This window comes from Ostrea edulis, chromosome 6 (genome assembly GCF_947568905.1).
Source record: "Ostrea edulis chromosome 6, xbOstEdul1.1, whole genome shotgun sequence".
Taxonomy (NCBI): Eukaryota; Metazoa; Mollusca; class Bivalvia; order Ostreida; family Ostreidae; genus Ostrea; species Ostrea edulis.
Window position 1 is genome coordinate 42,276,288 of NC_079169.1, and position 12,085 is coordinate 42,288,372.

The 12,085-nt window shown below is 35.2% G+C and overlaps 2 protein-coding genes across 2 annotated transcripts in view; both read right to left on the reverse strand.

Annotated features, from left to right (window-relative positions):
• LOC125683171 (U1 small nuclear ribonucleoprotein A-like) overlaps window positions 1-5,888 on the reverse strand; it is a 36,804-nt gene extending 30,916 nt beyond the window's left edge. The window contains exon 1 of the mRNA XM_048924032.2: window positions 5,677-5,888. The gene's annotated coding sequence lies outside the window, so the exon portion shown is untranslated. The remainder of the gene's footprint in view (window positions 1-5,676) is intronic.
• A 1,270-nt stretch (window positions 5,889-7,158) lies between these two features.
• On the reverse strand, window positions 7,159-11,781 carry LOC125683168 (uncharacterized). The gene is made up of 6 exons (XM_048924023.2): window positions 11,646-11,781; window positions 11,327-11,509; window positions 10,842-11,195; window positions 9,049-9,228; window positions 7,808-8,045; window positions 7,159-7,520 (listed from the first exon to the last, which is right to left on the reverse strand). The coding sequence occupies exons 3-6, from the start codon at window positions 10,941-10,943 to the stop codon at window positions 7,255-7,257; spliced, it is 786 nt and encodes a 261-aa protein (XP_048779980.2). The 5' UTR covers window positions 10,944-11,195; window positions 11,327-11,509; window positions 11,646-11,781; the 3' UTR covers window positions 7,159-7,254.
• Window positions 11,782-12,085: the final 304 nt, after the last annotated feature.

Sequence of the window (12,085 nt, forward strand, 5' to 3'; positions counted from 1 at the left end):
ATGGTGCTGTTATAATAGAAAAATAACACCCCCATATGACAAAGACCAACACTTTTGGTCAAATATTAACGATGCATTTCCTCTAAATTCTCATAAAGTCTTCAAATTTACACTCCGAATTTACTACTTTAAGTAGGTTTAAATACTTAGGCAGCTATTAATAGCTACAAATAGCTCCAATAATGTAGCCCTCTCCAATTTTTTTTTGGGAGAGGGCTACAACTCCTTAGGATCTCCATCATGGTGCAAATGCGGGAGTGAATCACTCCCGCAACACTTTCGATCATTTCTACACATTTGCTGACTTTATTTACGTAAATAAAATGATATTCTATGTTTCTTAGTGAAGTCAATATATGAATTTACAACCTGCAACTTAAGATTTGTGAGGCTCTATTCTACAGTTTTCAACAATTTCGATATATTCCAATCTCTCGATTCATATTTGTGCGCCATGTTTGTGTACTGAAGTTTCAACTTCTGATTGTCAAGTTATTTGCAAAAGGCATAAAAGGTAGTATTTACATCAATGGGCAATGAGGAGAAAGCTATTTCGTCGGTATTAAAAAGGTTTAAATTTAATATCAAGTTAAAAAACGAACAACAGATTGTAAATTCTTCTGCAACCATATGATTTTCCTTTCTTTGTCGGAGTGGCTCGAGTAACTACGTTTTCGTGCAGATTGTCAATGTTTAGGTTTTTCAGTAGATCCACCTTCGAGATCTCGCGACAACAAACATGGCGGAGCAGACGAAGAATTTTGCATGCTGTACATGATGTTTAATGAAAAACACCTTTATTAGACATGCCCAAGCACAAAGTTGGTACTCCTTTTGGTGTAAACAACATTTGGGACTAATACACAGAGCTTATTATTGGTTATTCATAAAATTATTTTGCACCATTACAGAGATCCTATGGAATTGGTAGCCCTATCCCGAAAACGTCAGAATAAAAAAAATTGGATAGGGCTACATTATTGCAGCTAAGGTAGAAATGGATCAGTCTTTGGACTGGACCTGGTAGTGCCAGCTATACCGCCTTAGAAATACCTCATTCCTCTTAAGCCAAGCAGAACTGTTCGTGCCAAATCATATTCAGACTCTTATTTTACAAACATTGTGGAATATTCTGTATGCCACAACCAGGGTTGGCAAAAAAGCGGTTAATATGAGTATTGACCGGCCGGTGGTCAATACTGGTTAAAACCTGTCAATACTGGTGAATATTGGTTAATACTGGTCGATTGAAGATTATTTGGTCATTATAGTCTGTGTTATTTATTTTAAATGTTTAAGTGACCATTATGGTAAATACTAGTTTCTGTGGAAACGAGGGGGTTATTTATATTTGGTTTTTCCTATCCCCCTCGTTTCTGTCCAAGCCTTCATAAAGTATGTGGGAAATCAGTCGCGCTTCGGTTTGAATTTATTTCAGCTTACATTTGATGTGAATCGTTCGAAAACTTACATAAATGAATTTATGAATGATTTTGCCGCAAGGGAATACAAGTGAAACCATTCAATACCACACTAAAGCAACGATAATCGTCGTCATTTCAAACACTACATCCTTTCGCTATCAAATTCGCCTCCCTGATAAACAATGACTTCAGCGCATGCGTCATTTCAGTTTGTAAAACACCTAGAGGCTCAAAAGGGGTGAAATGACTTACTACTAGTAAATCGCACAAAAATCTAACCTTTTCAGTTTATTTCTCATCATTCGCACTGCCTTTAATTTCTGTGAATGGACTTATATTATTCTTCTGAATATGAAAATGTTCAATTACTGGAAACAAAATAAGTAAAATTGGGAATAAAAAATATTAAAAGACCATTTGCGCAGTGTGTACTGCATTCATGAAATGGGATTAAATATCATATTAAAAGAACCGCATCTCGCGTGTCTATTTTCCCCCTTTTATATTCATTCATTTTTATTTTCATATTTTATTATTATTATATTTATTCATTATACCTTCCTTTTTTTTTTTTTTTTTTTAGAGGGGGGGGGGGGGGGGTCTCTTCTTATAGGGAATTTCATACCATGAATTGAAAAAGAACGAATCTATGACAGAACAACAAACCTGTGACATAAGAACTTTATTTGTTTATACAGACTGTTAAACTGCAAATCAGTAAAAGGTGATTAATTTCAGTCTACTTAACATTCATTGGTGGATCTCAACGGGGGAGGGGGTTGCATTCCCCCTTTTGATTTTGGAGAGAGAGATAGAGTTTATTTATGCGGGAAAACCACTTTCAATCACCCACGTCTCTCCAACAAGACTGAGGTCAGCGCTAGGAAACAGAAGTGGTCAGTCGTAGATTGAGTTGATGCCAAGTGGAATGCTTGTCGGAATTCAATAAAGATATTTTCCAACCCGCAGAAATTATAATTCTTCATCGGCTGCACCTTACCCTTTACCAACTGCAAAGCAGAAAGGTCCTTTTCATTTCAACACGTACTTGTGAAGATGTAGTTACGTTCCACAATGGGCAAGGAGAGACTTTCTGGAGTGGCATTAATGAATTATTACCCCCAATATCAAACTGAACATTAATTATCTAACAAAGAGATTCATTAACATGCATCTGAAAAGAATCAATTGAACTCTTTTAGGGAAAATGTCAAATGATGAATGCCGGATCAAAATTTAATTTTAAATATTCATGGGGGAGGGTTTCAAAACTCCTGCAAGTTTATGCAATCCGACATTGATATTCATGTACCGTGGCACTGATTATTATTTTCAACATCATCAAATTTTGTTTTAAAGGGGGGGGGGGGGGTTCATGAAGACTAAGTAAATCAAGTTTTTTGTCAGACATTGAACATTTATCAATGAACATTGTAAATACGTTTGTCATTTTAAATTCTTTTTTAAAGGATGTTTTAATCGGTAACTAACTTATAAAACAGCATGCATACGATAAAATAAGTGCACTGTACAAAACACCAGTGCTCCCACTGGACCAAAATTCCCTTTCGCCACTTTTTGGGGGTGCAGCGCGGCGCAGATAATCTCATGCTATACAATTATTTCCATCATATTATTTTATTCATTACACTGATTTTAGCATTTGGAATCAGTTACATTACTTAAAAATATCCAGCTACCATACCTAAACACTTCTTTCTGAAATAATAAGTTTATTTGTTTGATAATTAAATTTTATTGTGGAAATCAAAAATCAGGTAATAAATCATATAAATATAAACTTCATGATGCTACACCCCTCAGTGAAAACATTGTGTACATTGGCCGAAATGCAGATGTCACAAAACATCAAGCCCAATTTAGAGTCATATCTCAACCATTCCCTATTAAATTTCCGTTTTGGTATGGTAGATTTTGCAATTTGGACAGAATCAGATGTTTGAGCCGGTGGGGTTGACTGTAAAGCCAAACATAGATATTTTTCTTTAATTTTAGGCTGACTAGGGTCAGAAGCTACACGTTTAGTGTCAAAACAGAATGGGGTGCATAGTCTTATGAGATTAGCATCTTTATACTGTTGCGCACCGAACTTCAAAGAAAATTATTTATCAAAATTGCTACATCCATATCAATGGTGACCGACCGCATTGTTTATGAAATATTCGAACTAAAATCAAACACATCAAAATCTTGTAATCAACGAGCTTGGCTGCAAAAACAAACAATTGATGTATATACATTATACACAATAATACCGGTCGGTTCTGTGGTTAAGAATTGACATTAATGTGGAGATGATAATACAATAATGAATAAGACTTTAAACGTTAAACAATTGACCACAGCAGGGTACACAGCTGTCCGATGTACTTTATTATATAATCACCGACTTTTTTGCAGCCATAGATTATCTGGCCTTCGTGACCAGCTCTGTGTGCACTGGAGCGACGCGAGATTTCCAGTCGCACGCGTTAATTGACTGAGTAAACAGATTTTGTCTGCATAAATAAACAGCCGATAATGTTTCACTGACAAAGGAAAACACGAGACAGATTTTAAAATACAAATTATTGCAAAAAGGGATTTTCGCCACTTTAATTTTTTTTCGTCATTTTTGAAAAAAATTCGCCATTGGCGAAGCCCAGCTCGAGCACTGCAAAACACATATGGTACATTGTATCAACATTCAACAAATCCTTTGGTTCACCTCTCTTTGAAAATCAAGATCCGTGCCTGATATTATGATCGAGATCAATCAAATATTATTCAATCCCATATATTTCAACACTTCTTTTTTCTTTTTTTAAATATTATTTATTTTTTTCTTTTCTTTTTTGTTTTGTTACAACAATGACATTTTCAAAACAAACAGCACAGCAAATACAATATGCGGATTTATTTCAGACAATATCGAACATGCGATTACATTTAATTTACATTTTCTTTTATTTTTCATTCCACCAAACACTTAGCCTAGAATAATTTATGTAACAACTTCCTTTATATCTTTATTGTTTTCTGTATTTTCATATTCAGAAAAATATGTCCATTCACAAAAATACGATGCGTGAGATAAAAAATGAACTGAAAAAGTTAGATTTTTGTGCGATTGACTAAAGTAAGGCATTTCACCCCTCTTGGGCCTCTAGGTGTTTTTACAAACTGAAATGACGCATGCGTTGAAGTCATTGTTTATCAGGGAGGTGAATTTGATAGCGAAAGGATGTAGTGTTTGAAATGACGACGATTATCGTTGCTTTAGTGTGGAATTGAATGGTTTCACTTGTATTCCCTTACGGCAAAATCATTCATAAATTCATATATGTAAGTTTTCGAACGATTCACATCAAATGTAAGCTGAAATAAATTCAAACCGAAGCGTGACTGATTTCCCACATACTTTATGAAGGCTTGGACAGAAACGAGGGGGATAGGAAAGACCGAATATAAATAACCCCCTCGTTTCCACAGAAACTAGGTAAATACTATTCATAACATGCACTATCATTTTATAATATACAAGTTTATAAGTCATAATATTAAATAAATAATGTACAAATGACTCTGTTGAATTGGGGAAGATGTAAAAGTTTCTGTTCAAATTCCTTAGTTTAACAAAAGAACTACCTATATAAGTAATGAAAAGACTTAATTCATCTTTATTTTAGCAAGAAATGTACAAAAATAGGAAAATGGACAGTTTAAATCACAATTGACCAGTATTGACCACTTGGGGAGTATTGACCAGGATGGTTAAAACCACTGGATAAAACCGGGGGCGGTTTTGACCGCCCAATCCTGGCCACAACAGCAGGGGATTCAGTGTAAGGCCCAGCAGGACTGATCAGTACAAAAATTCCTTCTTTATAAAGACAACTATTGACTGGAATTATCTCAGCGATTCAATTATGTTATTCGACTCGATCGAGGCACAGGGTTTTGACACAATATGAGCAAATGAGTATATATAGTATAATAGTAACTATTATACTATATATACTCATTTGCTCATATTGTGTCAAAACCCTGTGCCTCGATCGAGGGGCGACATCACCAAAATTGAGATACACATAGTCATAGACCGCATGATTTGGGCTTTTTTCGGCGTTTTTAAAATTAAGGATTTTAAACGAGTCCCATGGCAAAACATAGGTCAAGACATATACAGATACCTGTCTGTAGGTCTTACATATCTACCAACCACCACCTTACCCCCACTTAGTTTACATACCTGCAAAAAACGTTATTCCCACGCCAATATTGTGATGCTCTCACTAGATGGCGTTTTAATCAAGAGATTTCTAGTCAACTCGTACCCTGACCCACTCGTACCCAGGTCAACTCGTACCTATACGTTAGCTATGACGTCACAATCGGGAGAAGTCGTCCCATAACAAACTCGGCCCATGACCAAGTCGGACTATTACGAACTCGGCCTACACAAACTCGGCCTATTACGAAGTCGGCCCAATACGAAGTCGGCCTACCGTGGAAAATAAGGCAATGCTAAAGTAAAAGGGTATGATGAGCATCTTTTTTTTTTTTTAATTTTGGTTAACTAGGCCATGTGACCAGACTGAGAATAGTATCTTAAGATTCATCAAGCACATATATTTCAAATATAAAAAATATGCAAACGTGTACTGAAAATTTCATTTGTTTAGGAAAATTATTTCAAAAGTTCGCTGAATTTAAACTTCAGACTCATTTTGTGGTCTTGAGCCTAGATTGTACACTCCCTTCCTTTTTAATTAATCAGTGACCTGTCACTAGAAACTTTTTACATTCGGTATTTTTCTCTAAACCCCCCCCCCCCCCCCGAGTTTCCACAGAAATTACCACTGAATAGATTATGTACATAAATAATTGAAAGAAATTATTTGTTACAAATACATATATATACATATATATATATATATATATATATATATATATATTCAATTCAATTATTTATTGATTCATCAAGCATGTTGGCATACAATCATGTTACACAATATGAGATATATATATATATATATATATATATATATATATATATATATGTATGTATGTATGTATGTATGTATGTATATATATATATATATATATATATATATATATATATATATACATGTATATATAATAATCATAAATAAGAATAATAATGTGCAAATTTTGAATAAATGCTCATTATGATATCCTGTATATGCAAGGATATATGACATGGTAGGGTTTAGGACATTGAAATAAAAAAAATCTCGCCAGGTTACTTTCGTTTTCTATCAATATATGTAGACTGACAATCTGACTAAAGTACAGACCTATTATTATTATTATTATATTATATTATATTATATTATATATATATATATATATATATATATATAGGTCTGTACTGTAGTCAGATTGTGTAGACTGATTTCTTTTCGACTAAGAACTAGTCGCCAAGTAACCCAAGTGTTAACGGTTGATCAGGATTGATCAAATTCATTAGTCGTAGTATTTGTTACGGATTTCAATATTCAGAGATATCGAAAAAAAAATACTAGTTTATTTGAATACCAAACTGGAACCAGAATCGGAGAAGTTCACCATGCCAAATTAAGATTAGAACGGAGTTCTCTTATCAAAGAAAATTGGGCAATTTACCTCTTTGAATTTGTGGTAAAGTTGAAAGCACTGACCTTTTTTTTTTTAAAGGTCATTGATGCAAAGAGCACATAAAATAACAAAGAAAGGGTTAATTTTTATTTAAGATAAGGTAACAATATTTTTAAAACATATATATGACTTTCAGTTTCTCTCCCATATAAGTATCTCCGTACACCCGTTAATCGTTAGACGGTCCATATATACGTCCACAATCACTGAGTAGCTGCGACACAGTCCGTTCACCCTCTTCGTAATCTTGCCAGCACTGGTGTAGCCTGCATTCCAACCTGGCTTGTTTTCTTCTCTGATCCCGCAGAATCTGCTCCTCGCTGACAAGTCTGAATGTGAGATCTACGATGTTCGTCTCTCGCCGCAGAGCAGGGACAACGATATAAAACGACATGTGCCCTCTGCCAATGTCGGCATTTATCCTGGTGTGGTAACCTAAAATAAAAGGAAATTGTATTAAAGCAATATCAACTTTCAATATGAAATTTTTATGTAACTTTGCCAGTAGTTGTAAGGAATATTCTATGGAAATCATGCTTTGTGTATTTGGCAAGTGTACTGCTGCTTGTTTTGAAGCCTTTAATATTAAATAGGTTTTCTACCACAAAAATGTATCACCAAATTTTGTAAACGGTATATGTTGGTCGTGAAAGTAATTTACAACTTTACATCAAAAACTTCGGAGGAAAAAACTATTTGCACAATGTGTTTGAAATATTTACCATCTACATCGTTGTTTGTCCTGATGGACTGCCGATAAAAAGACCAATTTCTTGGATTCCATACAGGGCTGTCTAACCAGGCGTTTTCAATGTATTGTACCAGGCTTCTCAATTCTGGTGAAGTGGCCCTTTGGCTTAATCGCAGAAAGGCAGGTGCTCTGTCGGTTTCGTCTTCACGGCATCTCGTGCATATGAACTCTATGGTTTCATCGCTCTTCATCATCTGTCGATACCTTTGCTGAGAGATACATTTAGAGAAAAAGGCATTTGTAATCAAAATCAATTTATTTCATATTCATTCATTTATATTTGGTCATTTCAACCAAGGGTTACAATATAAAGAAAGGAAAGGCAAACCACTTGGATAATTGTGTATTGATATTGTTTTGTATTAATGCTGATAAGTTGTAGTAACTGAATAAAAATAAGTTACATATATTATTCAGACATTCGTTTTTACAGATAAATGGGGCATAGGAGATTTATGATAAAAGTATTGAATAAGAAGAATGTCAGTTCGAAAATTATTAATTGACATCCCCTCCTCTCCAACAAATTTACCAACAAAATGAATTAACCCCCTCCTCTGGCACAGAAATTTATTCAACTTATTTCCACTTCACCTTCGTTTGCCTGCCCCCAGAAAAACGATGCTGCATGCTGCATGCCAGTTTTCAAAAGAATTGGTTTAGAAAAATATTATGTATGTAAAGTTTTTGATTTTAGTCATAAGTTCTTTTATATAACGGGCCCCAGACTTATTTTTCTGCAAGTGCAACTAATGATAAATATAACTAATTTACCCCCCTCTCTCTCTCTCTCTCTCTCTCTCTCTCTCTCTCTCTCTCTCTCTCTCTCTCTCATGCATGTGACTTTAGTGTATGAATAACTATTTGTGTGTATAAAATTCATGACACATGAAAAAGTACAAACAATAATAAACTTTAAATAAAGACACATTAAAAATTAAATGAATGAAAGATACTTAATCTTAATCGCTAATAAATTGGTCCGACTCTGATATATTTTGATACTACTGACAGAAAACCAAATTTCATAATTATGTATAATGAATAAATTACGGTAAATGCATGAGTCTTTCAACCACATTCATATATAAATGCTGCATCTTTTAGAGCGAGCGGAATCTAGTTATTAAGAACCGACTTTTAAAATTCAAACAATAGCGCCGTTAACGCATTAAAAAGTAAAATAAATAAATAATAAAAATAATAACATACCCGTGTCGCACACCCTATGTTGCCATAAACTGCATGTGTTACACTGAAGTGCATGTTGTCGTGCAGAAACTTTCCTGGAACACGCGACACATTCGTCGGAGCCCATGTTGAAAATGAATATACTATTTTTGGTTTCATTTCAATCGTTTGCGTCGGAAGATAAAAAGGGAGTCTCCTTTTCTTTAAATAAACAAGGTTCAATCTACATCAAAGGGTAATCGAAAAACTGAGCATTTAAAATTGCCTCTTCTACCTAAGTTGAAACGCCAACGACATCCATTTATAATTAAAACAAACACACCAAAGTAAATTATTGGACCGAGTCCATATTTCAAAGTAATGAGCAATCGTCATATAATTTCAAAGAGATAAATTTTTTTTAAAAAAGGGGGGGGGGGCACCTGTAAATAAATGAATAGGCCGAGTCCGTAATAGGCCGAGTCCGCGATGGGCCGACTTTGTTATAGTCCGACTTTGTTATAGTCCGACTTCTCCAGTACCCGTCACAGCCTACTGCACTACGTTACGATATGCGGTGAAGTATGAAGCGCGAGCTCGAGGACTTACGTACTAAGGCTAACCTATACGTCAACTCGTACCCAAAAGACAAAAGTCAACTCGTATCCAAGAATTGTCAAGTCGTACCCTTGCTAAAATTTTACCGACTCGTACCCATATCATCTCGTACCCTAAAGGAAAGAGTCAGTCTGGTTACGAGTTGACTCAAGCTTTTAAAGGGACTGATTCACGATTTTACCTTAAATTTTGTTTTTCACTTTTAATGATCAAAATCTACTGTATAGTGTGTTTGAAAGAGTTCACATAAAAATTAAGGTGATACATCATCACAGAAGCTCATTTTAGAGAGTTTATTATTTGTTTTGTAAACAAAGATTGCGATATGTTATTGTTTACGGAATTTTCAAAAGAAATGGATATCGATCTAAGCATTATTATATCTTTCATTTTTCAAGCATTTTTGGGGTGAAATGTGTCATCTAAAAGTTAAAATTTGTGACTATGCAAAATTAAGATGCTTTATATTACAAAATCAATATTTCACTTGTTTGTTTGTTTGTTTACATAAAAAGACTCGAGTCTTTGTTTACATAACACATATTTAAGGCTAAAATATTGCTTTCATTCATGCATTCAGAAGGTCAAAATTTTGGCTGTCAACATTAAATGAGTTATATTTCTAATGTTTAACATCAAAAAATGAAAAATATTTTGATCAAAATCGTGAACCAGTCCCTTTGGGGTAGAAGTCAAGTCGTACCCTTGGTAAATTTTGATGTGTGCCCCCCTGTTTCTGGTTTACGGGTATTCTCTTTAGAGAAGTCGAGAGGCATAGCCTTCATCGACTTCTCTTCGCAAGCATTCATATTTTGATTCTGGAAAACGTGTAAATGCCGGAGTCGGTGACGGTTTATGCTTCGACCGACGTTTAACGCGTTTCGACTCAGATGTGTCTGGATTTACGCAACAGACAACTTGTTTTCAAACATTTAACAGTAATGCACAAAAGTGTCTCAAGAATATCAAAACTTACTTGCTTTTAATTCATTTTCAACATGTCCCCTGTCCCGGGTTTACGTTAACTGGTCTTGAGAGCTGTCACAATAGGGGACCAGTTAAGAGAAAAGCAGGCTGACGTAATCAGAGTTGTGATTTAAACCCGGGACAGGGGCATGTTGAAAATGGATTAAAAGCAAGAAAGTTTTGATTTCCTTGTGACGGTTTTGTGCATTGCTGTTAAATGTTTGAAAACTCTTCAATTTCCCTTCACTAACCAGCCTTTTCTGTAGGGGTAGCAAGTCAGCCTCCTTCCTCAACAGGTTGACAAGTATATAGAATGGGAGGTTGTGCGTTCCCTTCGCCTTGTTGACATTCATGCGCGTGTGCTAGCCCTCAACTTCGTTTTTGGCGCGGATGGCCTGTCCGTAATTACACCAAGATCCCACGGGCCACGTCCGGCTGTTTATCCACGTCTCTTCGACGTAGTCCAGTAGTCGCTGCATCGGCCCTTCAGGAATCCCAGTTGTCATCTGGTGAAATGATGGAAGTACGTGTTCCTCTGGTATGAGTGGGAGAGCCATAAGTTTACGAACAAACTTGTTTACATCATCCCGATCTTGGTAGGCCACCTTGTGTAAGAAGAAAAATCATTGTATATTGAATACATTTTTTATATTTGATAATAATATTTATTTTCATATTCATTCATTCACTATCATTGACATTATCATAATATCTGTCATAATTAGATTTCATTTACCTGTAATCCAAGTTCTTGGACTTTTCCATATACAGCATATGTACTGCTTTTGACCAATGAAAGGCACAGCCTTGGGTCCGGAAAAACGTCACGAAGGCCTTTCCAGATGCCTCTCTCGAAGTCGGTTGTAAACAATTCAACTGCTGGTTCAGTTGGCAACATCCGGACAATCTCCTTGAAGACCTGAAATAATTTTGGTTCAAATAATTTTCATTTAGGATACACATGTTTTTGTTAATTACATGTACATTACATAAGAACTGTATTCTTAAATCATATTGTTGTTTGAAATTAATAAATAATTCTAATTTTTAAGTACCTTCTTATAATCTTTTCCGTTCTTCCCGGACGTCAGTGCATAAACCAGAGGTACTTGCTTCACGTCGGCCCGGTCTTGAGATATCCATGAATGGAGACAAGTTGTCTGAATGGTTTCCTCGCCAACTTGAACGTGCCATCAACGAACCATTGCTTCGCGGAAGCCAGGAGTGAAAGTTGATCGTCGGTGGCAAAGATCATATGTCGTCTGTCTTTTACCCGGACTTCCTTCCGGAAGAATCCAGGTGTGATGAAATCCTCAGCAAAATGCAAAAAAAAAATGCGTTGAAATGTTTTACCATGTTTTTTTTAAAATTCATCTATATTATGCAGAAGTTTCTTCCACAACTATTCTTTTAAGATTACAACTTTTACTAAATAATTAAAGTAATGTTGAAAACTGCGTACCTCAAAATTGAGATCTTTTATTTCCTCAGGTCT

Bases quoted from the DNA above. Each gene is read 5' to 3' on its own strand.
- LOC125683168 (XM_048924023.2), bottom strand. From the start codon at position 10,943: ATGAATGTCAACAAGGCGAAGGGAACGCACAACCTCCCATTCTATATA. The intron at 9,229-10,841 runs GTTAGTGAAGGG...GTTTATTTAAAG, and splicing joins TACCCCTACAGAAAAGGCTG to AAAAGGAGACTCCCTTTTTA. The intron at 7,521-7,807 runs GTAAATATTTCA...CTTTTATTTTAG, and splicing joins GACAAACAACGATGTAGATG to GTTACCACACCAGGATAAAT.